Raw genomic sequence first — 27,859 nt, forward strand, 5'->3', positions numbered from 1 at the left:
CTGTAGACATGGTAGACAGGGAGGATGAACTGAAACGCTGCTGTGACTGTCCTCCAGACAGGGATGTCCACAGTCTGGTCCTTCGCAGCAGCTGCCATGCCCACGGGGGCGTCTACAAGGCCGTCATCGCTAACAAGCTGGGCAAAGCTGCCTGTTACGCTCACCTGTATGTCACAGGTATGGAGGAGGCTCGGCGCCGCATTGAGAACACGATCATCCCACTGTAATAACGCTGGACTTTTCGTTTGCACACAGACGTTGTTCCCGATCCTCCTGACGGTCCTCCGGAGATAGACGCCATCACGGGGAAAACCATCAGCATCAGCTGGAAGAGGCCGAAGAGGCTCGACCCTTCGTTCGGTGGGTTCACCATCCATCACTAGTCTGTCTCTGTCTGGATGAGATAACCGAACCCTCCCCCTCTACCTCCCCCCGCCAGACTCTGGCTCCCTGCTCTACGTCGTCCAGCAGCAGGCTCTGGGCTCCATCCAGTGGTCCGTGGTGGCATCCAACCTGAGGGACACCAGCTACACCGCCAACTCCCTGTCCAAAGGCGTCCGCTACTCCTTTAGGGTCCTGACGTCCACCGGGAAGACGCTGAGCCGCCCATCGCCCTCCACCGACCTGGTGCAGCTGCTGGACAAAGGTGAGCGAGCCTCAAACACATTTCCGCAGAACATTGGTTTACCCAGAGTCGACACGGTGTGCGCCTCTTGCCTCCCCCCCCCCACAGGACCCTACCTGAGGAAAGCGCCGGTCATTCTGGACAAACCCGACATCGTTTACGTGGTTGAGAACCAGCCGGTCAGCGTCACCATCACCCTGAACCACGTGCACGCAGCGGTCAGCTGGAAAAGGTCAGTCTCTGTCGTTCATCCAGCGTCACCGGGTCGGGTTCTAATACACGAGAGGACCGGCCCGTGGTGGTGTATGGATTCACGTGCTAACAAAGGCTTGTTTTTGGGGGGTCTCCTCCAGGAGAGGGGTGGTGCTGGTTAACAGACCGGGGATGTACGAGATGAGCATGCCAGACGACGACCAGCACACCCTGAAGCTGCAGCGGGTCCGGAGCACAGACGTGGGCCAGCTGCTGGTCACGGCCAGCAACCAGTTTGGCAGCGACCTCTGCACCCTCCAGCTGACCATGGCGGGTCGGTTCAGCTCACGCAGCGCGGCGCCCGATAAATACAGTTTCAGTCTGAATTCAAAGAACTTACTATTAAATGCTTTTTTCACGTCATTGGGTTTGGAACATAAAACAGAAACCATTCTACACATTTCCGTCTCCTTGTTCTGTTCCAGTGCCGCCTAAGTTTGAAACCATCATGGAGGACGTGGACGTGAACGTGGGAGACACGTCCCGTCTGGCTGTTGTGGTCGAAGGGAAACCGTACCCGGACATTCTGTGGTTTAAGGTGTGTGAAAGGAACCACAGTGACGGTTTTGAGATAAATTTTGTGTTGATCAGCTGAAGTGAATGTTTTGTCTCCGTCAAAGGATGACGAGCTTCTGTCCGAGAGCAGCCGCTTCACGTTTGTGTACGACGACCCGGAATATTCCCTCGTGGTCCTGAACGCCTGCCCCCAACACTCCGGCGTCTACACTTGCACGGCCAGGAACCTGGCGGGCTCCAACTCCTGCAAGGCCGAGCTCACCGTTCAGACGGGTCTGCAGCCCGACGGCGCCGCACCGCCTGCATGAATACACTCCGTGTGACATAACAGGACGCGTGTTGTCACTCCCCGCAGAGAGAAAAGAGGCAGCCGAGCCAGTGGAGGACCAGGGAACCATCCTGAGGAAGATGAGATCTTTGACGGATTACTATGACAACCACAAGGAAATAGGGAGGTGAGTGTTTGTGACGGGTCCCACCGCCGCCGCCGCCTCGCTTCCCTCCGAAGAAGCTGGTAAAACTTATTGTTAATTTAAAATATCAGTCTGGTTTCAGGTTAAGTTTTGAAGAATTTCTTGGAATAATGTGGATTAAAGTTTGTCCCACTGTTCCAGGGGCGCCTTCTCCTACGTGAAGAGGGTGACAAAGAAAAACGGGAAGGCCGAGTTCGCCGCTAAGCTGATTTCTGCGCGGGGTAAGAGGAAAGCCGCGGCTCTCAGAGAGATGGAGCTTCTGTCGGAGCTGGACCACGAGAGGATTCTCTATTTCCACGACGCCTTTGAGAAGAAGAACGTGGTGGTCATCATCACAGAGCTGTATCCTTTAAATGCCTTCCTGCTGGTCTGTGGAACGTCCACACTTTTGCATCCATGAGATGGGAAGCCGCCGCCTTCAACTCTTATCTCCATCGTGAAACAAAAGTGCACTTAAAGGCATCTGAAGGACACTAAAGATCCAGAGCATCAATCCTAATGTCTCCCGCAGACCCCTGGGGGGTTCGACTGAAGCGCGGCTTGTTCTCTCTGACGCATCGCCAGCGATTTGAATCAACAACAGATAAAACGTGTGGGAGTTTCGCTCATTTATTATTTGCATCCCGTGTGCCGACCTGAGATCCTGTTCTTCCTCAACTCTTCTGAAGGTGTCACGAGGAGCTGCTGGATCGGATGGCCAAGAAGACCAGCGTGAAGGAGCGGGAGGTTTGTGTGCTTCTGCCGCCTGCACTGCAGCATGGTTACGTAACGGGACTGAAGCCCCCGTCTCTCGTGCGTCTCCTCAGATCCGCTGGAGCGTTCAGCAGGTGCTGGAAGGTCTCTGCTATCTCCACCAGAAACACATCGCCCACTTGGACATTAAGGTAACCGTCGCTCCCCACCAGCGCTGCTGCGTCAGATCCATTTACCGTATTCATTTCTAATCCGACACCCCCCACCCCTTTCCAGCCTGAAAACATTCTAATGGCGAGTCCCGGGGGCGACCAGATCCGCATTTGTGACTTTGGCAACGCCATGAAACTGGATCCGTCAGAGGACCAATACTGCAAATACGGCACACCGGAATATGTTGCACCGGAGATTGTTAACCAAACTCCCGTCTCCACAGCAACAGACATATGGTGAGACACCTGTTGTCTGGCGTGGGGTGGTGGTGGGGGGGGGCAGAACACCCTGAAGTCTCTGGTTTTTATCTGCATAATAGTGAAAAGAGTGTTTTGTCTTTATTTGCCTTCTGCTTGTCATTCGTTTGCTGTGCTCTCCGGCAGGCCCGTGGGGGTCCTCACGTATCTCTGGTATGTTATTAACACTCATTACATTATGAAGATTCTTAATCTTTATTTGAAACGTATAAATATTGTTTTCATTCTTAATCCAGTTTAACCGGCGTGTCCCCTTTTGCTGGTGAGAACGACAGAGCCACCGGCTTCAACATCCGCAACTACAACGTGGCGTTTGAGGAAAGCATGTTCTCCCACCTCTGCAAAGAAGCCAAAGGATTTGTCATCAAGCTGCTGGTGGTAGACAGACTGTAAGCACGAGCTAATAGATCCACTCACATGTTTCCGATAATCTGTGGCCAAACAGCAACCCGCTCCCTCCTCATGTCCATATCTACTCCCCTCTCCCTCCCTCCTAGGAGGCCCACTGCCATCGAGTGCCTTCGTCATCCTTGGTTCAAGGTAAGGTTTGGATGCGTATCGTCCAGCCTGGGAGGGGGGGCGTCTGGACTCGGGGTTAACGGCTCCTCCTGTGTCTTTATGTTGCAGTCGCCGACCAATGAGAGCATCAGCACGGCTTTGCTCAAGCAGGTTCTGTCACGACGGCGATGGCAGGTGAGCGAGAGAAGATTCACGAATACTCATCAGCTCATCCGCTACATGGTCGGCTTCTCATGTAGTTTAATGGCCTCTCATTCACAGCACCCTTGAATTCAATCAACGTTTCTTCAAGTAGGATTAGATTTAATCCAGGTGTTTAGTGACTTCAGAAAGCCGCCAAAGGTGGATTAATAGAAGACAGGATGCTTTCTGTCTTCAGTGTCAGCCTGTTATTTGAAGGCTGTCATGGTTCAATCCGTTTGCTGACTTTCATTTGGTTTCTCATTTTACTGACGTTCCTTCTCTCACGTTGTCTGCCGTTGGCTTTTTCCAGCGTTCCCTCATCAGCTACAAATCCAAGATGGTGATGCGTACCATCCCGGAGCTTCTGAACGACTCGTCCAGTCACGTCTCCATCGCTGTGGCGCGCCATTTAAAAGAAGGCTCCCCGCCTCCCTCCTCTTCCTCTGACTCGGACGCGGACGTGGATGAGCTTCCTTTCATTCCCATGCCGCTGTCTGTGGTCTTCTCTGGCTCCAGGGTCTCCCTTAATGAGATCCCAGGAGGGGATGAAGAGGGTTCAGCGAGGCCCGGAGTCACTGCTGAAGGGACAAGAAAAATGGAAAACGTGGAGAGAGAAGGAAGAGGTGGAGTGGAAAGTGTGAACGACGAAGAAGAAACCTCAAATGGTGAGAAGATGGAAAGAACAAAACAAGAGCCCCTCAAGAAAGGATTGAGTAAAGAATCGGATGATGGTCAGACTAAAGCCAGGCGAGCGACCATGAGGAGAGGCAGCTCCGCTGACTCAGCGCTGGTCCTCCACATCGACCCAGAGGAGGAAAATTCCACCGGCGATTCAGGAACGAGCACCAAGAGCCTCAAAAAGGCTGTTTCTATGGAACTACCCAACCGCAGCTCCAGCCCCGGGGCGACAAAGTTGAGCCAGGAGGATTACGCCCTGAAGCTGGAGCTGATGAGGCAGCGGCTGCTCAGGGGAGGGAACATGGACAAGAAGATGAGCGGCCTGAGGGGGCCCCTGTTCGAGACCCTTGGCATCGAAGACGGGGGACAAACGGGATCTCTGGATCGGAACTTGAGGAGATCCAGAGCGGGGCAGTCGTCGCTGGCCAGAGCAGCGTCTTCTGACAGTCCTGGAGAGGACCGACCACAAACCAAAGTGTTCCGGAAAAGCTCTTCCTTCTCTCAGGGCGACTCCGAGCCCATGCCCCTCCACCGCAGGTTCGGAGCCCCCCTGGAGATTCCGTCAGCAGGCGATGGGAGCATCGACGGGAAGAAGCTTCAGGAAGCAGCTTCAATGTCTACGCTAACAGAGCAAACATCACTGGAGTCCATCCCCGCCTCGCCCGCGAAGAAAACTTCCTTTATGTTCCCGACAGGCAGGTTAAGTGTGAAGGAAGGTGAGGACGAGACCCCGTCCCAGGACGGGGTGAGATCGCCCTCGGAAACGACGCCGGTGATCGTGGTAGATGATGAAGAAGAGAGGAATGAAACAAAGGAGTTAAAGATGAAAGACATGGAAGACCAGGATGCTAAACCCTCATCTGCATACGCTAGTGTCATTCAAGCCGTGGCTGGGGTCCAATCCAACCTGAACACGTCCTCTGATTCCCCCACCCCACCCGAACACGCGGCGGTATTTTCCAAAGTCCTACCTGCTGCTGGTTCTGTCCCCACACCGCCAGACTCCGGTCCTCCTTCCAAACCCCGTCAGCCGGTGCTCAGGTCCGACATCAAAGACATCGAGTCGGAGGAAGTGTTTGAGGCCAGATTTAAGAAAAGAGAGTCGTCTCTGACCCGCGGCCTCAAGAAACTGACCAGGAACAAATCAGAGGAGAAATCTCCCGCTCTGAGCAGGAAGAGCATCGACGGAGGCGAGCAGGTTTACCGACCAGGACCGAGGGGGGCGCCTCTGGAGATGGTACCCAAAGGACTCCAGGAAAAATCCAAATCTGTTCAGGATTTAAGAGAAGAGGACAAGGAACCAGGCCTGGGGCTGATCGGGAGGTTTTCCTTGCGGGCCAAGAAGGACAAGCTGAAGGAAGTGCAGGAAGCAGCTGGATGCAAGAGGGTTTCCTGGGCAGTGGGTCGCAGCAGGTCCCTGGACAACAAGGAGGTCGGTGGAGCAGGACTGCAGAAAGACGAGTCCTCGGTTTCTTCCATGAGGCGCAAGTTTGAGTCCAAGGTGGCAGGAATCTCTGCCAAGATGAGGACGCAGTCGGAGGAGAAGAAGAACAAAGACCCCGAGGAAAGTGTGAGGAAAGTCCCCGACTCCCCTGTCCTGGCGCTGAGACACCGGTTTGAGAACAAACTGGCTGGAATCTCTACAAGAATCCGCAGTCAGTCTGAGGAGAGACAAGAGGATGCGGAGGGGAAGAGGACTCCCCTGTTCACGCGACACCGACATTCCCAATCTGAGGGGCGGGGGCTCATAGGAATGGGAATCCCTGAGAATCAGCTGGCAAAGCAGGCCGGCGTCGGCGCGTCCAAGGAATCAGTCGAGTCCGCTTCCAGCGTCCAGTCGGAGAAAGCCTCAGACGGCGACAGGAGGTCACGGTGGGACCGGTGGGGTCTGACGAGGAGCAAGAAAGACAAAACCCCCTCCCAGTCCAATCTGCCCGCCTCCGCCCCAATAGACGAGGGCTTGTCGAGGAGCCAGCAGTCCATCCGGTCCGCGTCCGACTTTGCCCCCGTGTTCCACATCAAGCTGAAGGACCACATCCTGCTGGAGGGGGAACCTGTCACTCTGAGCTGCCTCCCAGCAGGCAGTCCACCCCCCAAAATCACATGGGTGAAAGGTAGCACCCCTTCTTTTACAAGCCTCTTGTTGTGTTTCTTGCTGTTTTGTTGAGTTTCCTGTTGTCCAGATCGCCAACCACTGGAGGTGGACGACAGGATCGACCTGATCTCCCACCCGGACGGCAGGCAGCTGCTGACCATCCTGAGGTCTAGCAGGAAGGATGATGGGATTTATGAATGCAAGGCCACCAACCTGATCGCCACTGTCACCACTTCCTGCACCGTGTCCATCGCCTGTGAGTAGCTAGTAGCTAGTCTGATCATTCACCTCGTTGGATGGATTTCACATGATCGATAGCAATCCTGTCAAGTATAGTTTGTTTTGGAGAAAGAACATCTTCCCACCCCTCTCTTTGTCCCTCCTGAAGGTGTCCCGAAGCGACCCGGGACCCCTGAAATCCCCCAGACCTACAAGAAAACAGCACTGGTTCTGTGGAAGCCGGCGGACACCAGGCCTCCGTGCAGCTACACCCTGGAGCGAAGGAGGGAAGGTGAGCCGACATCACCCAGCTGAGAGTTGATTTATTTGTGTGGTCCAACCGTTCTTCAGAGCAGGCTGACCTTTCAGAGCAACACCTCCCTCTAGTGTCCGCTACAGGAACTACAAGTCAGTTCATGAAGTCCGGTTCTGTCCGTCACTCGTCCGTCTCTCCTGCAGGTGACTCTACCTGGCTGACGGTCGCCACCGGCGTCGTCGACTGTTACTATAACGTGACAGACCTGCCGTCCGCCGGTGCGTTCCGGTTCCGTGTCTCCTGTAGCAACAAGGCGGGACAAGGACCGTACAGCAGCTGCTCCGCCCCCGTCTGCCTGGACGCCGCCGGTAATTCACACAGTCTATGTTGTTTTTCACCACTGTAAGGCTCGCTGTGGTAAATAAAACGTGTGTGTGTGTGTGTGTGACAGCTGGAGGGGCTTCGCTTGCTGTACCCGTAGCGACTCCAGTCAAACCAGTCCAGAACGACGCTCCCATTCCCACCTCCACTGCTCCCCCTTCGGTGGCTGTGGACTCCCTGACGACCCCCCCCTCTCTCGAAGCGAGGGTCGGCCCAACACCTCCGTCGTCTCCGCCTTCCGGCCCAGCGTCAGACACGGCCACTGATGATGCAGAGAAAACAAGCTCTGCCCTTCCCTCGTCACCTGCTGTCAAAACCCCTCCTCCTTTTGTCCAGCCCAAACCCCAAAGTCCCGTGAACGTGGTCTCGCCCATGACTCAGACCCCGCTTATGTCACCGCCCCCTCCTCTCGTGACCCCACCATCTACCCCGACCAAACCGGTGGTGTGCTCGGTGCCCACGTACGTCCCCACCGGCGGCGTGACGGCTCGCGTGGCCCCAACCCCTGTCACCTTTTCTCCTCACGTGCTCCAGACCTCCAGCCTCAGCCCCATAGGTGATGGGGCCAACACCTCCACCAGGGGCCCCCCAGCAGGACGCACCACCCCCTCCACCGCTCTGCGACAGGGGATCCCACAGAAACCCTACACCTTCCTGGACGAGAGAGCCAGGTGGGGGCCGAAGGTCACGCCGACTCGCTGATATTTCCTGATGTTTATTTGCGTTTGGTCTGACTGGGGTTGTTTTTTTTCCTTGCCAGGGGTCGTTTCGGGGTCGTCAGAGAGTGTCGCGAAAACGCCACGGGCAAACTCTACATGGCGAAGATCATTCCCTACGTCCAGGACAACAAGCAGGAAGTCTTAAAGGAGTACGAGGTCCTGAAGTCACTTCACAACGACAAGATCATGGCTCTGCACGAGGCCTACGTAACACCGCGCTACTTGGTGCTGGTGGCCGAGTACTGCACCGGCAAGGAGCTGCTTCACAGCCTCATCGACAGGTAGGGGGTGGAGCCACACCTGGACACACACACACCAGGTGACAGTCGACGTTTGATTGCTGTAACTGAGGATCTGACTCTGCTCATTCAGGTTCCGATACTCCGAGGATGACGTGGTGGGATACCTGGTCCAGATCCTCCAGGGGGTGGAGTACCTCCACAACCGCCGCGTCCTCCACCTGGACCTGAAGCCCGACAACATCATGGTGAGCAACCTCAACGCCGTCAAGATTGTGGACTTCGGCAGCGCCCAGAGCTTCAACCCCCTCAGCCTGAAGCAGCAGGACTTGGGAGGAGGAACTCTGGAGTACATGGGTGAGGCGCCCCGCCCCGATCCATCAGAGCGTCCCGCGCATTTCATTCCACTCATCCGTTATCATCTTCTCCAAACAGCTCCGGAGATGATTAAAGGCGAGGTGGTGGGTCCTCCTGCAGATGTGTGGACAGTCGGCGTCGTTGCCCACATCATGTGAGAGATGGCAGATTTCACGCAATGAAAACATGTTCGGCGTTTTCTGATATATTTGTTCATTTTTCCCATCAGGCTCAGCGGCAGGCTGCCCTTCGAAGATAAAGACCCTCTACAGGTCGAATCCAAAATCCTGCTGGCGAAGTTTGACCCCGGCAAACTCTACCCCAACGCGTCCCAAAGTGCCTCCGCCTTCCTGAAGAAGATGCTGAGCAGTTACCCCTGGTGAGCGCCGAAGCACCACTGACACACTTCCTTTGAGGAAAACGTGAACGTTAAAGCGCGTCTGTGTGTACTTCAGGGCCCGTCCGACGACGCGGGACTGCTTCGCTCAGGCCTGGCTGCAGGACTCCTACCTGATGAAGCTGAGGAGGCAGACCCTCACCTTCACCTCCGGACGGCTCAAGGAGTTCCTGGTGGAGCAGCAGCGCCGCCGCTCCGACGGCGCCACCAAGCACAAGGTGTTGCTGCGTATGTACCAGAGCTCGCCACAGCAGCCCGCCGAGTCTGGGACAGCGACGCACGCCCCCTAGCCCGAGGCCACGCTCACCAGCTGATTGACGAGGCGCCAGGAAATGACGTCCGAACAAGTTTTTCCCCGCGCGATGAGCCCGGAACATTTGGAAAGCCCAGACGTCTCACGTGAACGTCCCGGGTTCCGAGCTGCTACTTCTTTTACACATCTTAGAACTCCAAACCAAAAATATTCAGATTTTTTGTCTTTATTTTTCTTGAACTTGTTTGTTTCCATGTTAATTTATTTGCATGCGAGTGCGCGAGCATCTAGCGTAGGAAAACAAAACACTAAGCAGTGTGTTTGTGATTGGTGTTCAGAGTCACGCAGTAAACATGAACCGTTTTAGGACGACTTAGGGGTGTTTTGGTCCAACGTGTTGTTCCGTAACTATGACAACGAGTCTGTAATGTAGATACGTTGATCCGGTCGCACACTGGTGTCGCTGTTGTTTCTCAGTATTCCCCATTGGTCAGTCGAATGAGTTCCTCGATAGGATAACCATCCGATACGACGTGTCGCCGTCGGTAACAACACCCACAACTGCTCTTTTTGGATTTTACAGCAGCGGAGTCGTACATTCATGCAAATGTTTCTACATCCACAGTATTAATAGAGCGTCTCCTGTGTCGATCCACCACAGTGTTCCTTTTTGTATGAATTTGGATGGTTGGAGATTTGTAAAAGTACCAATTTGCGGTGTTTTTATGTGGGAAATGTTTTTATGAGCAAGTATGTAATAAACTGTTGATATGATTAGGAAAAGTATGTCTGGATGCAGAAGTTTTCTCTAGTGTGTGACATGTGAAAAAGAAAATAAAGAGCATCAAGCAACAGTCGGTTCAAACGAAGTGCTGCACAGGTGGAGTTAACGGCAGTGATGATGTCACTTCCTTCAGGTGTTCCTGTTCCGGTGGTGTCAGCGCCTCAGTTCCCAGCAAGACTTTTGGCGTGAGAGCATCATGCTTCCACTCAATCTACATTGCTTTCCTTGCAAAGCAGGAAAGCAATGTAGAAATATGGAGTAGAAAAGGATGTAGAATTAAGGTGGAGGTGTGATGGCTGATAGGATAGATAGATAGATAGATAGATACTTTATTAATCCCGGAGGAAATTGCATAGAATAACGGGTAAGCTGCAGCCATGCGAAATTTAGTGTGACGTCAGAATTTTAATTTTCAACATTAATATTTCAAAAAGAAACGTGCACTTTTTGGGTAAAAGTCAAATTTTTATTTATGTAAATGTGATTTCTTTTTTTTTTTAGCCATTTTTTAAATTTTTTTAACAATTTCCTTCACATTAATAAAAAAAAATAAAATCATAGAAACAATCAGTCTAACAAATCTTCACTGAAACGTTTTGAATCGGGTGTGTCAGGAATAAACTTCACTCCAAACTCCAGTTCAGACGGAAAAAAAAAAAAAGAAGTCTCCTTCGGGCTGTTGAGCGACGGTCCCTAACCGCAGGCGGTTTCAAGGGACCCGAACTGGGCGTTTCTCAGCCTCAACTTCTACCAGAAGTCTAAACTAGCTACGCGAATAAAGAGTTTAACACGATAGATAATAAACTAATATAACTCAAACAAGTCGTCGATAAGTATTAAACAGTCTGAACTCCTTTTCGTGTCTGGTGTTTTGTTTTTCTACGATGCTACAGACGTTAGCTCGCGTTAGCGCTAGCCGCGTAAGCGGCGAGCCCGCTAGCTTAGCTTAGCTTCGACGAACTTTCTCGGGCTCCTCTAAGGGACCGTCTGCTATTTTGTCGCCGCTAGAACGCGGTGCGCTTTCGCCGCGTCCGCTCGCTTCCTACGCCACTCGAAATGAAATGGGACGCCTTGAAACCGCCATGTTTGTATCTTGAAATTTGCGAGCGGACTTGAGCTCCATGTTGAATCAAAGTTGATCAAATGCTTTAAAAAAAAAAAAACTACTCCGGTCCCGAACCTCCCGACGGACGGCACCGAGCGAGCGGGGGAGCGACGTCTGCTTTGTAAGCCGCCCCGGTTTGCGATGTTTTCGGCGGCGCTTCTGCTTCCTTCTCGTCCGTGTGAAGTTTAACGCGGCGCGGCGGCGAACTGTCCCCAACTTTGAAGCGCGACGCCGGACTTGTGGAGCAGCCGTGGCCGGGATGGAGCGGCCGTCCGCCGTGATCACCCAAGTCAGCCGGGAGGAAGAAGGGAGCAAAGCCGGAGCGGAGAAGGGTGAGTCGGTCCCGCAAGAAGAAAGTTGGGACGCAATCCCGCATGGAGGAGGGGGTTCCCGGAGGGACTCTTAACATGTCCACAGCTCCAGGAAAAGTTTCTGGATGACTTTAAAAAACATTTAAATAAGTTTTTTTTATGTAGGAAATTCAATTTATAGCCCAAAAAAAAAAAAAAAAATCAAAAATAGTGAAAAAAAACACAAGTTCGGGATTTTATTGGTTTTAGAAAAAGTTGTGCGCAATTTTCATGCATGTGTATATTTTTTGCCCCTGACGGTGCAGGAACGCTTGTTGTGTTCTTGTTGTGTCACTGCTGCTTCCTTCCTCTCAGCCGGACCGTGAGACGGACCCGTCCGGTTCAATGTCGACCCCACAGGAAGTTGCAGGTTACTGAACAATCAGGCGGACAACCTGCTGCCGTGTCACGTTTTTACATCCTCCGCCGCTTCCTTCACACGTTCAGCTCTGCTCCTGGTTCGTAACTGATTGTCCGACCTGCTGACAGAAGGGAAGTCGTCAGCTGAGGCCACCCCTGCGCCGGGGCCTCCTCGTGAACCTGCAGCCTATGACCTCGGCTGCGACCCCTTGACTTTACCCTCAAACTTGTCCTTTCAGCTCCTTGTAGCGTTCGGATCACGTCTTCCATTCCTCCGGGATGTTGGGAAGTGACCTGGGTTAAGATCTCTGCCTCCCCTACAGGAAGTAGTTGGTTAGCCTAGTTTATACTGTCCAGGCGGCAGCGTTCTGATTAAAGGACGACTCTCGCCCGTTTGATGGTTTTCGACCAGATGTGCCATTAAAACCACATCTTGAAACTCTGCCAAGTGGCTCGCCGGCCGCTTCAGGGGGCGTGTCTTGTTTTTCTCACAGGAATGAAACCTGAGTTCTTGACACGACCAAATGAAACCTTGCGTACGTTAAGTCAAACCTCTAAAAGAGTATTTAGACGACTTGTTTACACGCTACGAGATGAATCAGCTGATTTAGAGGGAAACTCTTGTGACCTGTTGACGCAAAGTGGAAGGAAACGGGAAGCTGGTGAAGGTGAAGCTGACCTCCATCCTTCACCTTCCTCATGCCCTCCTGCCCCTCGCCTACTGGAAAGCCCCGGATCAAATGGTTTGGAGTCTTTTTAATGAATCAGCCTTCCTCTTGTGATCTTAATAACGGCCTTCGCTCGTGTCCGCCATCGGGGCTCGCTTGGTTTTCCTGGCTGGGGAGAGGAGAGAAGAGGATGATGGGAGGGATGGAGCGTCGCGTCATCGATTTGAAATGACGAGGCCCGGAGTCAGAGCCGTTAGCATTGCGAGCTAAACGTGACAGCGAGCCGCTTCCTCCGCGGATACCCGTCTGTTTCCTCTTCCCTCTAGAGCGGCGCAGGGTCAGTCGGGGTTCTGGATCCGATTCGGTGTGAGGGAATGAAAGAGGTGAACAACAGGGGTCTGTCTTGGTAACCCAGTCACGTCCAGGGGAGAGGAGGAGGAGGAGGAGGAGGAAGAAGAATTCCTGCTCCAGTCTCAACAGTTGAGCAGAAAACGGTTCTGTTGGATCAATGATGCTCCTCCTGGTTCCTCCTCCCCCCGCTGTGATCCTGTTACCGCTGACCTCAGGATGATGTCATGAACGAACACACATGACTCATGACCACATACATTTATAAAAAAATCATATTTAGGCAAACTTTATTCTCTTTGTTTCCTAGAAACTGTGTTTTATTTCCAGCTCCACCCGTTGAGGTTTTCTTATTTTTTTTCCAGGCGGACAAGAACGGATCAGATATGGATCGCTTTGGGTTTTAACTCCTTAACGTCAAAGTTTTCGTCTTTTCAAGTAGAGGATTGGGATTATTTTTGTAAACCGGTTTCATGATGACCACCTCCCTCCTCCGCAGGCTCCTCCCCCTCGCTGTCCTCCAAGAAGCCCCGCAGCCGAGGCTTCTTCTCCAGCCTCTTCTGCTGCCTGTGTCGGGACCAGCCTGAACCCCCGTCGGTCAACAACAACGCCCCCCTGCTGGTGGAGGAGAACGGAAATGTCTCCAAGGTGGGTTCACCTCCACTCAGCATTCCTACGACAGAGAGGATCTGATTGGTTGGGTGGGTGTAAGGATGTTCTTGGGTGTTTCAGATCCAGGTGAAGCCACTGCTGCCTCCGGTCAAGTCGAAAGACTCAGGAAAGATCTGTGTGGTCATAGATCTGGACGAGACGTTAGTCCACAGCTCCTTTAAGGTAAACGAGCAGCGGCGGGACGTTTGGGTTCCAATTGGAACCTCAAAATGTGAACGTCAGGATTGTTTAACAGCCGGCGTCTTTCGTCCCTGCAGCCGGTCAACAACGCTGACTTCATCATCCCCGTGGAAATAGATGGGACGGTGCACCAGGTAAGGTGTCCTCACTCACACCTGTCCATAGGGGTGATGGGTCGAGCTGGAGCCGACGGGGGACGACGGATCACGGGTCCGGGCCTGATTCAAGTAATCCAGGATAGGTTTGTTCAGACAAGCACAGCCTATTCTGGATGCCTTGGTTCAGGAACGCTTCCCTCAGCCGCGGGAAGGAGGAGAACGCCAGGAGTCTGTCGTTTAGGTTCAAACGTTCTGGCGTTCTCCAGGTGTACGTACTGAAGCGGCCCCACGTCGACGAGTTCCTCAAGAGGATGGGAGAACTGTTCGAGTGCGTCCTGTTCACTGCCAGTCTAGCCAAGGTGAGATGCAACCCGCTAAGCTTTGATTTCCCCGCTTTAAATACCTTCACGTTTTCCGTCCGCCCATCCGTTCAGTACGCCGATCCCGTGTCCGACCTTCTGGATAAGTGGGGCGCATTCCGCTGCCGCCTGTTCCGGGAGTCCTGCGTCTTCCACCGGGGGAACTACGTGAAGGACCTGAGCCGCCTGGGCCGCAACCTGAACAAGGTCATCATCGTGGACAACTCGCCGGCCTCCTACGTCTTCCACCCTGACAACGCAGTGAGTGCCGTCGTTTGTCGATCGTATAACCGGGTCGTCGTTGGCGGTCGCTGACGTTGCATTGTCGCCCAGGTGCCCGTGGCCTCGTGGTTCGACGACATGTCCGACACAGAGCTGCTGGACCTCATCCCGTTCTTCGAGAGGCTGAGCAAAGTGGACAACGTCTACTCGGTCCTCCAGCAGCAAGGCTCCGCCAGCTAACGGTCGACCGATATCGCCTGTGAACGCGCGCCTTCCCAGGACGACTCCTCTAACGGAGTCGACAACGCCACCTGCTGGCCAAACGGAACACTGCCCAAACTTTTCTTGAACTTTCTCCCTGTTGGACTAGAACGAACCAGCTGATGAGAGGATGGACTGATGGATGGATGGGTGGAGGGTTTTTTTGTATCTCAAAGCCGATGTCTGTTCCTGTAAATCCTCCGGAGACGGAGCCGATACTCGATTCTGGACGTCAGCGATGCAGGAATTTTTTGGAAACACAAATAAATCACAAGATGTCTGCAGGCAGAAAGCGATGTTATCAGGTGTTTTGAAGAATCCTGACCAGATGAGGGTTTACCACATTGATTATGATCAGTGGTAGATCAGTAATTACCGGAACAAAATGATTGGACATTGCAATTAGCAGCTAAATTTAGCAACGTTTCTGTGCTATACACAAATTACAAACTGTTGACTGCAGTTTTTCTGAGTATCAAACAGCTGCTCAGTTTCTCATACAAACATCTCCAGTGTTGGTTTTGAAGATTCATTCTGTTCGTCTCCACCTAGAATCCTGAATTCTGCCCGGAAACTATCAAAGCAGGTTTCTGATTGGTTCCATCGTCCTTTGAAAACACACAACTTGAATCTGCAGTATTTACACACACAGCTGTTCCCTTGTTATGTTTCCTAAGCGGTACAGAAAGCAAATCACATCCGGTCGGAAACGCTCCCGGACGGTCGGTCTGCAGTTCATTCTGACCCCACAATCCGATGTATTGCGTCGGATTCTGCCACAGGAAGTCTGATTTAAGAGGTGGAGATGACGTCAGGCGTTGACGATGCCACGTTAGACCCTGAACGCGTCAGCGAAGTGGAATGAAAGCATTTTCCTTTAACATGTCAGTCAAATTAGTTTCCTTTTTACTGATTTCGGTCATTTTGGTTCTCAGATTTTTGCCTTTGCCGATAACAGGGTCACATTTGACAGAAGCCGTGTTTCAGTTTAGCATCGCTGCTGATAACTTTAACCCAGTGGTAATTTAAGGTATTTCTAGGAACCTTCATAGAGAACACGTCACTACCGGGCCCATCCAGTGATACTGTACTTCTTACACATTCAGTAGATTTGTATATTTTGTTTTGCACAGTAATAAAGCAGCAAATTCTCTTTAATATATGGAATATTCATGTTGCTGTAGTCATATGGAATAGATGTAACCTCATTTTTGTTTTTTTTACCTGTTGTATCCTCAAATTCTATATGGACTTGATGTAATAATGCCTGTTGTTGCCATAAATGCTAAATGACAGATGATCCAGTGTTTTTTATGTTGTCATCGTTTCTGTCAAACATGCTGCATTCAGGACCAGTAGGAAAGTTTCAAACTGACCTTTTGTGCTGACTCTTTGCATTATTTTCTCTTGTTAAATCACTTTTTTCTCGTCCACAGACATAAAAGTACTGACGTCATGTGAATCACTGTTTACTGAGTCCTTTATTTTAGGGTTATTTTCGATGACCTGATTTTGTAACGTTACTTCTACATTTATTAAGATAAATATCTACACTGTTTAAAAAATGGAATAACCTGAAGGACGTAACACCTCGAGTTGAACGCTAACATCGGTGTTGGAAAGTTTGCGGTGTGGTTCCATTACTTGCACTTCCTGCCTTCTCCAAGTCACTTCCTGTCGTCGCTCTACTTCACGTTGAGCTTGGCGCTGCTTTTAGCCTTGCCCATGGTGAACTTCACCACCCCGCTCATGTCCACGCCGGTGTCTTTCAGGATGAGTTTGTGGATCGTCCCATGGTTTTCCAGACGGATGGATGGGCCCGCTTGAAGGGCGTGTCCGTTCAGAGTCCATACAGGAAGCTTGTTGATGTCCACCGACACCTGGCACTGGAAAGACGCCGGCTCGGGCTCTGTTACCTCCACATCCTCCAGCTCTTTGACCATCAGAAGCTCTTGAGCTGCAGCAACACGACCGGAAAGACGTGTCACCAGGATACGAAGGAAAACGACAGGACTCACCGCGCCGCCCAACTTACCCTCCACCAGTAGCTTAGCTTTGGATGTGTGCTCCCCCACCTGGATGCTGTAGGTGCCCTCATCCTCCACAACCACCTGCTGGATCACCAGCTTAAAGGAGCATCCGTCTTCAAGGATCTCCATCCGATCTGAGGGAGCCAGTTCCTGCTTGCCCTTGTACCAGGTGGCGCTGCAGCGCGGGGAGGAAACAGTGCATTCGAGGATGACGCGGTGTTTCTCCAAGGCTGTTCGGTCTCGAAGGGGTTTAACGATGGAAACCGGGAGCTCTGAGAAGAGCGTGCACATTTAAAAGTGAACGTGGGTCATTTTAAGTTGGTAACACGCATCGGCGTGGGCTTACCTTCTACCTCCAGGTATGCTGTAGATTCAACATCCCTGGCGACGAAGTGAATCTCTCCAGCGTCTTCAGCTTTGACGTTACACATCAGTAAGAAGTGTTTGGTCCCTGAAGAAAGCAGCAAATAAAATGTGAATTTAATGAAGTCGGCGCTATTTAACTCAACATGTTCTTAAAGTAGAGACCTTCAGTTCGTATCTTGATGGTGCTTGTGGGTCGGATCTTGTAGCCGTCTTTGTACCACTCTCCTGTAACATCTTCCAGGGAAACCTCACACATGAAAACAGCATTCTGGTCCTCCTGGATGTAAAGGTCCTCCAGATCCTGGACAATCTCCAACTTGTGGTCTGAGAGTTTGGTAGAGACGAGTTAATAGCATAACTTTGCAAATTTAAGACGTAAAGAACAATCATGCTTACCATAAACCTCTAGTGTACAGGAAGTGTTGATGTCTCCTGTGTCACATGTGTAGGTGCCAGAATCAGAGAGCGAACACTGCAAGATCTGGTAGAACCGCTTCCGGCCCATGGAGTAGATTCGACAGTTCTTCCCTGGCTTCAGCTCCTTCCCGTTCTGTTTCAGGGAAGCAAAGTGAGTCTGAATCCAGACACTGAGCAACAGTAAGAGCGTTTCTTGATGGACTTACCTTGAACCACTTGACTTCGATAATTTGTCTGGAGAATTCACACTCCAGCGTGGCAGGAAAGTCTTCCTCCACACGGATGTCAGTCAGCGTTCTCAGGATAGACACTGGAGTCTCTGTTAGTTCAAAGACAAGCCGTAAAACCAACATCTTTTGAATCTGTCAATCAAATAATTTTAAAACTCTGTCCTCAGTCAGATTTAGTTCCAGAATGAGTCCCTCCTGTCGTTTCTTAGGTGTTTCCTAGGGTACGGACAGATTTTGAGCTGACTATTGATTACCTTTGACTGTGAGCCTGGCTGTGGTTCGCGCCCCTTCAGCTGAGAACACGATGGTGCCTGTGTCCTCCAGGGTGAGGTTGGACAAGGTGAGGCTGTGGAATTGCCCGTTGGTGCTCACTCGCCATTGGTTGTTTGGTTTCACCCGAATCCCATCTTTCTGCCAAATTCCCTCCACGTCCGTGTGGGACAGTTCCACTTCAAAGGAGGCGGTCTCGCGTTCAAAGGTGTCTTGATCGGTCAGGCCTTTACGGACGGAGATTTTACGGGCTGCATTGGATGAAGGAAATAGGGGTCTTCTAATAATGTATAATAATAATATTAAAAATCCACCATAGACGACTTACGTTCTACATTGAGCTTGACCTGCGTCCGGTCATGCAGAGTCTCGCAGCGATAGGTTCCTCGGTCCGATAAAGCCAAGTTCTGGATGGTCAGACTGCGTTTGCAGCCATGTTCGCTGAGCGTGTGTCGTGGACCCGACTGAATGACCACCCCCTGCCTCATCCACTGAACCTCCCCTGTCTCAAGGCTGATCTCGGTCTCCAAGGTGGCATCACCAAACTCTTCTCCTATGACAGCTTCCATTTTCTTTGTAAACATGACCTGAGCCTCTGGAATGACGAGAGGCAAAAATCAATGTTACATGGAACTCTGGGTAATTCAATGGCGTTTCCTTTGCCACAAAGAATTGGCTTACCCTGAACTTTAAGACTGGCTTTGCTTCTTTGTCCTTCAGCCTCTGCTGTAATCCTTGAGCAGTCCAACATCTGGCACTTCTTGATCACCAAGGTGTGGCAAAGGCCATTCTGGTCTGCAAGGAAGCGATCGCCGAAGGTGATGGGTTCGTTGTCCATGAGCCAGACCAGCTGGACATCCTCCGGGGAAACCACACACTTGAAGGTGGCATCTTCTCCTTCAAGCACAGCGGTGTTGTGGAGCTCTGTGAGAAACTCCACCACACGAGGCACTGAAAAGACGTGAAGGAAGTTCATGAAGCTGTTAAATCATTTAAAAGAAGACAAAGTCCAACCCTAACCCAACTCACTCTGGACTCTGAGTACTGCCACAGTTCGGTCATCCTTTGACTCGCAGGAGTACTCCCCACCATCTTCTCTGGTTAAACGGTGGATGGTCAAGCTTCTCTCTGTTCCGTCTGCCCGGATGGAGAACCTCCTGCCAGGTAAAACTTCCACGCCATTCCTCAGCCACTGGACGTCTGCTTTGGGTTTGCAAACCTCGCAGCGAAGAGTGACCATACCTTCGGCGTGGGCTACAACATCCTCCAGTGGTCTCACAAACCGGATTCTCATTTCTGCAATTCAAAATAAATATAAAAGTAAATGTATCAAGGTTTTTCAGTCCTGAGTGTTTTCAGTAGCACCACTGGACAACTCGATAAGAAGAGGTTCTAACCTTTCACCAGCAAGCTGAAGTGGATCTGGTCTGTGTTAACATCGCAAGTGTATTCACCAGCGTCAGAGCGTCTCAAAGGCTCGATGGTGAGAGCACGCATGTGACCCTCGATGAGTTCTCGGAAACGTTCACCTTCGACAGGCGTCCAGTGTTTCAACCAACGCACTGCGGCATTCTCCTTGGACACGTAGCTCCTCAAAGTCACGCTTTCTGCTTCGTAGCCCGTCAACACAATGTCATCCTCCTTGTTCACAAACGTGACAGCTGGCTCTTTTACAGAAAAATGAAAGAGGGGTAATTATTATGTGCTTAAGTTCTCATATTGAACATCATGTCTGGAACATCACTGGATTTTTACCCTGAATCCTGACAACGTAGATCATCTTGTCATCTACAGCATCACACATGTATTTCCCGGAATCTGAAGCCTGGACATTCGAGATGATAATCTTCCTGATGGTACCGTGGCTCTCAATGTAAGTTCTGGAGTCGCTGGTTAGCCTTTTGTCATTGCAATACCACTGGACAGGTGCGTTGGCTCGGGACACCTCACAGGCCAGGATCAGGTCATCTCCTGCTACCATCTCCTCATAGTCAGGGATGTTTGAGTTGCCCACGATTGTCACCGGAGGCTCTAAGGCCAAGAAGACAAGACACCTTAGTCATGGAACCGGATCACTGAAATCATCACATATATTAAACCCATTCTACCTTCCACTGTAACCTGGAAGCGGAAGTTGTCATCTCCGACATCCAGGAAGTATTCCCCTGAATCTCCAAGTTCAGCGTTGAGAATGACCAGTGAGCGAAAAGCACCTTCTTCCTCTTCGCAGTATCTTTCATTGTCCTCTATGCGATGGTTATCCTTGTACCACATGGCAACAGCGTTAGCCCTTGAGAGCTCACACTCCAGCACGATATCGTCAGATATCAGGGATTTGAGATTAGTCTTAATCTCTGACTTTCGCAGAATTTTAACTGGAGGCTCTGGTGATGAAGAGTAAAATGAGGACACTATAACATTACATTTGAGACTGAAGTCTTCTTCAATATTAGCCGGACGTTACCTGTAACTTTCACAAAGAAGTCAAGTTTATTATCCACAGCATCACAGGTGTATTTCCCAGAATCCTCAAGGGTGGGAGAGTGGATAGTCAGACGGTGGATTAACCCGTCTCCTGTGATGGTGACATTCCTGTTTTCCTCGATTTTTCTACCATTTATCCTCCACTTCACGTCAGCGTCCAACCGGGACACCTCAACCTCCAGAACCACCGGTTTTCCAGTAAAGCTTTCCAACTTGTCCGGCATGTTTTTAGGACGAGTGAGCATCACTGGCGGATCTAAGGGAAAACAACAAATATAAGGGCCATTTATAAATGATAGATTGTGTCTATGATAAATAGTTCCGTCCTCGATCGTACCTGTAATAGTCACCATGAAGGCCACGGAGTCGTCTTCAGTGTCACACACATACTCCCCGGTGTCGTCCATGGCAGTTTTGGGGATAACCAGCCGTCGTTGAGCTCCATCCACCTCCAGGATTAAGTTAGGACCCTCATCCACCTCCAGACTGTCCTTGTACCACCTGACAGGAGCATCGGCCTGCGAGATCTCACAGCAGAGCTCAAGTCTCTCAGAGGCCAAGTGGGTAATTTCCAACTCTGCTTCACTGGGGGAAATGATTCGAACTGGTGGTTCTGATGAAGGAGGACGACACTTAGAGACAATCCACACCGTTGTGCTTGATTTTTAGGGATGTTTCAGTCTTACCTTTTACCATAAGCTGGAAAAAGACAGAGTCTCCATCTGTCTCACAGACGTACTCCCCGCTATCCTCCAATGAGCTGTTGAGGATGGTCAACCTCCTGTAAGGACCCTCAGATACCAGCTGGATATGGTTGCTTCCCTCCACCACCTGACTGTCCTTCAACCACCGCACTGTCCCATTGGAACGAGATAACTCGCACTGCAGGTGAGTGTCCTCTGAGACGTAGTTCTCCATCACAATGTCGTCTTTGGGTTCTACAATCATCACTGGAGGTTCTGTGTTTGTCGTTGGAGGCAGAGCGAGGGTAGCATGAGATTTACAGTCTCTTTTCCTCAAACAGGATTCTAAAATATCTGCAAACCTCTGATGTTGACTGCAAACTGAAGGCTGTTCTTTCCTGCCTGGCATGTGTAGCTGCCGGCGTCAGAGGTTTCTGCGGAGCGGATAATCAGCCTCCTCATGGTTCCCTCTGCCTGCAGAGTGATGTTGTCACTGGGCTGGACCTCACAACCATCCTTGTACCTTAAAAATCAAACCGAGGCAATAATAAATCGCCGGATATCAATTAACAACCTCCGCATCACAAATGAATCTCCATCGACTGACCACACAACTTCAGCATCTTCTTCAGAGATGTGGCAGAGCAGCACCACAGGGTCCAGCTCCAAGCTGCTCTTTTGGCGTTCCTCTTCTGGAATCAGACTGAACTCCACTGGAGGACCTGGAGGAGGAGGATGGAGAGACGTGAGGAGCTGGTAGTCAAGGTACTGAACGAGTTGAGTAAAAACCATTCACCTGCCACATCCACGTTGAATGTGATGACATCTCCGGATGTTTGGCACGTATACACTCCAGAGTGAGATGCATCAGCTGAGTGAATCACAATCCTCCTCATGTTCCTGTCTGATTGTATGTTGAGGCCATCGGTCACCTGGAGCTCCTCGCCGTCTTTGAACCAGGATACTTTTGCAGACGAGTGGGACACTTCACAGTAGAGCACAATGGCGTCACCAATATCTACCGCTTTCTTGGTGTCCAACTCGGACATAGGACTGAATTTTACCACAGCAGCTGCAAAAACAGGGAAAGAAACTGAAACTGAAGAGAAATCACTCCATCACATCCTAAATCTAAGACCGTGAACAGATTTTTCTCACTTACGTTTGACATTGAGAACAGCCGAGTCACGTACACCATTGGCTATAAATGTGACCTCTGCTGCATCCTCGGAAGACAGAGTTTCATGAATAACCAAAGAGTGCTGTGTCTGGGATTGCTGTATTGAATATCGTCCGCCGTGCTGCAATTGGGCACTGTTCAGAAACCAGGTTCCAACCATTGGGACGGATAATTCAATGGAGAATTTAGCGTCTTCGCCTTCCATGACCTCGCAGCCTTTGAGGTGGTTGTAAATCTTCGGTCCGGGGACTGAGCAGAAAACCGACCGTAAACAAAAAGGACCATACAAAATGCACCCAATAAAATATTTAAGGCACATCCTCACCCAGATGGACAGCTTTTGGGAACTCCACATGGCCGCTTCGCCCATACTTGTTGACGCAACAGATACGGAATCGGTAGTTGCCTTCACATTGTACATTATCACCGGTAATCTCAGCTGACGTGGCAGTTTCTGAGGTGAAACACTTCTTCCACTCCTGGGAGCCCACTTCCTGTCTCTCCACAACGAAGACAGATCTGGTGGAGGTCTGGCTGGGGGCGGGAACCCAGGTGAGGAGGGCACTGTTTGGTCGATCCACGTCCATTTTGGCTTCCGTTGGGCAAACAGGAGGAAAGTGTCTGGTGGCTGAACGAGGAACAGAATTAGACAGAGTGTGGGTGATGGCATCAGGTGGACCAGCAGGACATCAACACCAATGTTCAAGAGATGTACCTTTGACCTTGAGCCGAGATGTGGTCTTGGACCTTCCTGTGACAAACACTACTACGCCTGAGTCCTGATGGGCCACGTTGACAAAAACCAGAATGTGGGTTTTGCCAAAAGACTTCAGGATGGTCTGATGAGTCTCGTACAGTTTAAATCCATCTTTGAACCAGTGGACCTCCATGTCTCCTTTCTCCACCTCCACGCAGAACACAGCGTTCTCGCCTTCCAGGACCTCCAGTTTACGGGGAAGTTTACGGATGATCGGGCCTGTAAGCAGAGATATTATTCTTACTTTTGCTTTAAGTATTTGTTTTATTGCTAAACCTTTACATTAGCCTTACCTTTAACTGACAGCTCTGCGATGCTCTTCACGCCATCCGGCATCTCGCAAAGATACACCCCATCGTCATCCGCCCCAACGTCTTGAATAGTCAGCCTTCGTTTGGTTCCTCTTTGTTCCATCCCATATTTACTGTTGGGCATTAGCCGCTGGTCCTCCAGGTACCAAGCAGATGGGATGGACTCATCGGGTACCTCACACTCCAGCACGGCAATATCCCACTCCTTCACCTCCAGGTCTTTTAATGGAAGCTTGAACCGCACAGTTGGACCTGAGGACCAAGGGGAAAGGTAAGTCCAGAACCCTTTAGCTAACGCTGATCCCTTGCTGTAATGCTAAACCACATTATTCGTGTGTCATGGCCTGATTTGTTGACTGACTCAGTGCTAATGGTCAGGGCAGCTGGCAGTCAAGGACCCTGAGGATGAGCTGGCTCAGGACAAAATGACTAACCACTTTAAAAAGTGATGCCATGCATTTCAACAACACCTGCTAAACAATTCGTTCGCACAGGTGCAGCTTCGGAAGCAAAGCTTTATCTGCACTTTTTTAGAAGCATAAATCCTGCACAGACGCTTTTTGAAATGCGTCGCTTTAGGAGCATCTTTATTTGAAGGTTTAAAATACTACACTGTTGCATAAGGAGTGTCCTACCTTTGACGGACAGGTGGACAGCACTGAGGGTGTTTCCAAGAGCGTTGGAGGCTGCACATACATACAATCCTGTATCCTGGACTTTACAGTACAGAACCTTCAGGGTGTAGTATCCCTCTCTGTCCTCAAATATCAGATGACGCCTCCCGGCTTCCAGGGGAACCCCATCTTTCTTCCAAATAATCTCAGGCTTGGGCTTCCCCGTGACAAAACAGCGAAACTTGGCGTGTTTCCCCTCGGCTACTGCAAACTTCTTGGCTTTAGATACGCTGACAGGTGGATCTTCCGTTAGCCTCGACAAACCGTGCCTCCCGTCCCTGGGCTTCGGCGACCACTGACTGTTAGCAAGACTGTTTGAGGACCTTTTAGTGCCCTCTCGCTCCGGGACGGGCTCGACGAGAAGAACGGCACCGGCCAAGGCCTCGCCGCAGCAGTTGACGGCCTTGCAGGTATAGACGCCTTTGTCCGGCATACGCGTCCTGTAGATCTTGAGCTGGAACCAGCCGCCGTCTTGGTAGCCTGAGCTGAAGTGGGCGCTCTCAAAGATGTCGTTCAGCTTCTTGCCATCTTTCTCCCACGTGACCTCGGGCAAAGGAGTGCCCCAGATCTTGCAGGAAAAGGCGGCATCTTCTCCACGATCCACACGCAGAGAAAGGGGCTTGATGAGGAATCGTGGTTTATCATCAGATGTTAAATCAACCTCTGCTCGTTTTTCACTGTCCAGCCCAGCTCTACTCTCTTTGCCATGCTGTGCTGTGCAGTAACCATTCATGTGTCCATGTTCCTTCACTGGCTGATTTACTCCATTGACTACAACTTGTCTTTGACCCCCTTCGAACTGCTCAGCCTCTGCCTCCACCTTGAGGGAGGCTGCTGCGTAGGTTTCACCTATACTATTTTTGGCCTTGCAGATATACTGGCCAGCATCCTGCAGAGATACTCCGGTAATCATCAGCAGGTAGGCCTTCCCCTCCTCTGAGAGCTTGTATCGTCCTTCAGATGAGATCTGAACATTTTTACGCTCCCAGATCACATCAGGACGGGGGTCGCCATCGATTTGACACCTCAATGTGGCATCGGTGCCACACTTTGCCACCACAGGGCGGGGATAGCCCAAAACCCGAGGAGCACCACCAAAAATATCCATGAGGACTTTGACCTCGGTCTTGTCAGGTGAAGAAAGGCGTTTTGTTGCAGGATTGTGTCAGACAGAGCCTCTGTTTTTTGGTGAATGAGCTGTAAGAAACAGAAAATGTGGATTTCAACTTCAGCGAAAGCAAAAAAATTACACAACCTGAATGTAAACCAGTGTCGGTTCTCTCACAGATGGTGCTGTAACTCATTGAAGAGTGTATTTATAAAGTAGTGTCCAGGAAAAGATACCAGAACCCACGTGTCACACAGTTCACTATCTGCTCCGACGCATGTATGGTCGACCTGGACACATTCGTAGATTGGACATGTGTCCTGATTGGTTGTTTTTTCATATCCTCACCTTTTTGGCCTTCAGCCGTTCCTTTTTCTTTTGGCAGAAAGAACTTTGACTCAGGATGACTTGGACTCACTGCTCCTTTGAGTGTCCGTCTTCAAATCATGTCCCCGCCGTGGTGAGGGTTTCCTAAAACTGGAGGCTGGCGTCAATCAATCAATCCGATGTTTGGCTCTTCCTGGGATTAGCAGAAACAGCGGATGAAGAATTTGCTCTGGTTGTTGGTCTTCCTGTGTTCACTGCTCTCATCTTTTGGTTGCGTCCCTTTCCTTTGACGTGAGGTTGGAGGAAACTGGCCCCCGTCTCTCTGTCGGATACTTGGTTTATGCATCGTTGTCGACGGCTAAAGAGTGAGAGAGTTCTGGAATGGGGTGGGGGTGGGGGTTGTCACGTGCTTTAACAGCTGCTGCCACACTAGACACCCCCTAAAAATAACAGCGGCTTGGATGACGGTGGTCCAGATAAAGTCAGGCCGTCCATTCTCAGAGACAGAGTGTATGTGTGTGTGTGGGGGTGTCACACAGCTTAACGGATACCATGAGGTAAACCCCCGAAAAGAGAGGACACCCCACCTGCCCGCAGCTCCTGGAGGTGTGTCAGCTGACCCCTAAAGGGGTCATAGCAGCGCCATGGGTCAAAAAGGGTTCACGTAGGAACACTTTGGGTTGATTTTCTCTACAACTTTTCACCTCCTTAATGTACCAGAGGTCCAGGAAACACTTCTGACCCATGTCAGACGTCAGGCACCAGAATAGAATGGGATGTATGGGAAGCCAATGGGGACAAGATTGTCAAAGGGTTTAAAGCTTTTAAGTCCACTGTGGTCAGTTTTACAACAATTTTCACGCCTTTTCAGCTCCAAACAAGACAAGGAAACATTTCCTGTAAATCAGAGAAGTTTGAATTCTTCTAAAGAATAAAATGGTGTATAAATATTTATCAGCTGCATTCCTCGACAGCAGCTCTCTGCTATCTTTCAACAGACACTGATACACTCTGCAAACCGTCATCATTGGTATTTGCCCTCCAGCGGAGTCACAAAGCTGATATGGCATCGCAAACACACCCTAAAAAACGCTCGAAAAACCGGGCAAACTGGCAGAAACAAAGCTAAAACAGTTTAGACAACCTCTTCTAATCTGCATCTGTCTGGGCATAAAGCAATAAACGAATCGCAATGACATTTGGAGGACCCGTCCCCGGCGTCCGGCACCCTGGACATTCCCATCCTTTCAGTCATCCCTGCAACTGTTAAAGCGGTTTGGATTAAAATCGGAGCACTGCTCTTTGTCCTGAGATTGAATTTCAGGATCCAGAGCCAACAGGGTGTCAATCAAGCATCCAGGAGAAAATTCCCAGAATGATGCTGATTTTTCTGGTTTATTCTGGTATTGGGACTGCCTGATTGACGGAGTCATAGCTGGACGGCTGCTTGTTGGAGGATTTGTGGGATTTATCCTTTATTATATTACCAAACTATTTCTGAAGCAACCAAACCACAAAGTGAAGCAACGTTCAGGTCCAGGGAAGAAAATCCGGTCCTGGAAATGTAAACGTTAAAGCCAGTCTCACACAACTTTGACCACTAGATGGAGCCAGAGGCGTATTTTAAGATCCTAGATCTGAGCTGACTGACGTTCAAGAATGGATCCACGTGACGCAGAGAGACTTTTTGACCTCTGACCTCTTCAGAATGAGGTTGATGGTCAGATAAATTGTTATTTTACATGATGCGAGCATCCAGGTTGAGATTATTCTGGATAAAGTCTGGATTAATCATCTCAACTATAAAAAATGGATCCATGAAAGGCCTTCAGTGACCTGCTGTCGCTTTGGGGAGCAGATGGAAGTTTGACATCAGGTGAAGATAAGGATGATGACGATGATGATGATGTAAGTGGAAAACTTTATCTTATTGGAAATGAGCGAAGGCTGAACCCCCAGAGAGAGGAGGAGTGTTTGCAGGCACGTCCACAGAAAGAACGAGAGGAGGGGAGGAGTCCATCAGGTGATCTCTGACCTTAAGCTCCTCCCTCTTCTCCGAGCAGCCTGAATGCATGCTGGGAGAAACAACAAAGGATTCTGGGAAAGACAGGAGGAGGGCTTTTTAAATCCAAACAACATCTGCGTGTCTGTGTGAAGGACGACATGCGTGACGACCGCGTTTTCTTTTCACCGTTGTTTAGAATCATTTCCTCTCTGGTCCAGGTTCCGTGTCTGGAATGTTTCCTAGGTAGATTTTTTCTGGCAAACTTTATTTTTCAGTTTTTTATTA

The 27,859-nt window shown here is 50.6% G+C and overlaps 3 protein-coding genes across 6 annotated transcripts in view; 2 read left to right on the top strand and 1 right to left on the bottom strand.

The window, feature by feature from the left end:
- The window catches only part of spega (striated muscle enriched protein kinase a), a 29,875-nt gene extending 19,445 nt beyond the window's left edge, over positions 1–10,430 (top strand). For both annotated transcript variants that reach the window (XM_068309417.1, XM_068309419.1), the window contains exons 17-42: positions 58–177; positions 256–360; positions 440–646; positions 734–857; positions 979–1,151; positions 1,303–1,415; positions 1,498–1,666; positions 1,749–1,848; positions 2,008–2,208; positions 2,535–2,592; positions 2,673–2,750; positions 2,836–3,008; positions 3,156–3,182; positions 3,266–3,418; positions 3,527–3,569; positions 3,657–3,722; positions 4,042–6,523; positions 6,593–6,760; positions 6,893–7,015; positions 7,183–7,347; positions 7,431–8,031; positions 8,121–8,360; positions 8,452–8,675; positions 8,754–8,829; positions 8,905–9,054; positions 9,131–10,430. In XM_068309417.1, coding sequence (XP_068165518.1) covers positions 58–177; positions 256–360; positions 440–646; positions 734–857; positions 979–1,151; positions 1,303–1,415; positions 1,498–1,666; positions 1,749–1,848; positions 2,008–2,208; positions 2,535–2,592; positions 2,673–2,750; positions 2,836–3,008; positions 3,156–3,182; positions 3,266–3,418; positions 3,527–3,569; positions 3,657–3,722; positions 4,042–6,523; positions 6,593–6,760; positions 6,893–7,015; positions 7,183–7,347; positions 7,431–8,031; positions 8,121–8,360; positions 8,452–8,675; positions 8,754–8,829; positions 8,905–9,054; positions 9,131–9,362 — 6,371 coding nt within the window. In that variant the 3' untranslated portion in view covers positions 9,363–10,430. The remainder of the gene's footprint in view (positions 1–57; positions 178–255; positions 361–439; positions 647–733; positions 858–978; positions 1,152–1,302; positions 1,416–1,497; positions 1,667–1,748; positions 1,849–2,007; positions 2,209–2,534; positions 2,593–2,672; positions 2,751–2,835; positions 3,009–3,155; positions 3,183–3,265; positions 3,419–3,526; positions 3,570–3,656; positions 3,723–4,041; positions 6,524–6,592; positions 6,761–6,892; positions 7,016–7,182; positions 7,348–7,430; positions 8,032–8,120; positions 8,361–8,451; positions 8,676–8,753; positions 8,830–8,904; positions 9,055–9,130) is intronic.
- Positions 10,431–10,595: 165 nt separating this feature from the next.
- Positions 10,596–16,030, top strand: LOC137591438 (carboxy-terminal domain RNA polymerase II polypeptide A small phosphatase 1-like). 2 transcript variants are annotated; one of them, XM_068309422.1, is made up of 7 exons: positions 10,609–11,546; positions 13,440–13,588; positions 13,673–13,774; positions 13,870–13,926; positions 14,157–14,249; positions 14,325–14,510; positions 14,583–16,030. In XM_068309422.1, exons 1-7 carry the CDS (start codon positions 11,474–11,476, stop codon positions 14,709–14,711), a joined length of 789 nt encoding a protein of 262 aa, XP_068165523.1. In that variant the 5' UTR covers positions 10,609–11,473; the 3' UTR covers positions 14,712–16,030. The 2 variants fall into 2 exon arrangements, with proteins under 2 accessions (XP_068165522.1, XP_068165523.1); XM_068309421.1 differs by having other exon boundaries at positions 10,596–11,546; positions 14,157–14,510.
- Positions 16,031–16,169: 139 nt separating this feature from the next.
- obsl1a (obscurin like cytoskeletal adaptor 1a) lies at positions 16,170–25,911 on the bottom strand. 2 transcript variants are annotated; one of them, XM_068309420.1, is made up of 25 exons: positions 25,591–25,908; positions 24,096–25,331; positions 23,443–23,712; positions 23,108–23,368; positions 22,718–23,020; positions 22,375–22,641; positions 22,009–22,284; positions 21,820–21,934; positions 21,575–21,735; positions 21,216–21,488; positions 20,867–21,142; positions 20,510–20,785; positions 20,154–20,429; positions 19,801–20,076; positions 19,443–19,712; positions 19,075–19,341; positions 18,727–18,996; positions 18,374–18,640; positions 18,030–18,296; positions 17,752–17,864; positions 17,525–17,678; positions 17,291–17,452; positions 17,109–17,213; positions 16,768–17,034; positions 16,170–16,689 (listed from the first exon to the last, which is right to left on the bottom strand). In XM_068309420.1, exons 2-25 carry the CDS (start codon positions 25,240–25,242, stop codon positions 16,418–16,420), a joined length of 6,591 nt encoding a protein of 2,196 aa, XP_068165521.1. In that variant the 5' UTR covers positions 25,243–25,331; positions 25,591–25,908; the 3' UTR covers positions 16,170–16,417. The 2 variants fall into 2 exon arrangements, 1 of the variants encoding a protein (XP_068165521.1); XR_011034655.1 differs by having other exon boundaries at positions 16,551–16,689; positions 16,768–16,937; positions 25,591–25,911.
- Between the last annotated feature and the right edge of the window lie 1,948 nt (positions 25,912–27,859).

The sequence above is a fragment of the Antennarius striatus genome, chromosome 24 (genome assembly GCF_040054535.1).
Source record: "Antennarius striatus isolate MH-2024 chromosome 24, ASM4005453v1, whole genome shotgun sequence".
NCBI classification, from domain to species: domain Eukaryota; kingdom Metazoa; phylum Chordata; class Actinopteri; order Lophiiformes; family Antennariidae; genus Antennarius; species Antennarius striatus.

What these genes read in the sequence shown, in the direction of transcription:
- obsl1a (XM_068309420.1), bottom strand. Translation starts at nt 25,242, where the DNA reads ATGGATATTTTTGGTGGTGCTCCTCGGGTTTTGGGCTATCCCCGCCCT. An exon ending in ATCTCGGCTCAAGGTCAAAG is followed by an intron (nt 23,021 to 23,107) that starts GTACATCTCTTG and finishes TTCCTCGTTCAG; the next exon opens with CCACCAGACACTTTCCTCCT. An exon ending in CTGTACACTAGAGGTTTATG is followed by an intron (nt 17,453 to 17,524) that starts GTAAGCATGATT and finishes CCAAACTCTCAG; the next exon opens with ACCACAAGTTGGAGATTGTC.
- LOC137591438 (XM_068309421.1), top strand. Translation starts at nt 11,474, where the DNA reads ATGGAGCGGCCGTCCGCCGTGATCACCCAAGTCAGCCGGGAGGAAGAA. An exon ending in CAAAGCCGGAGCGGAGAAGG is followed by an intron (nt 11,547 to 13,439) that starts GTGAGTCGGTCC and finishes CCTCCTCCGCAG; the next exon opens with GCTCCTCCCCCTCGCTGTCC. An exon ending in TAGATGGGACGGTGCACCAG is followed by an intron (nt 13,927 to 14,156) that starts GTAAGGTGTCCT and finishes GGCGTTCTCCAG; the next exon opens with GTGTACGTACTGAAGCGGCC.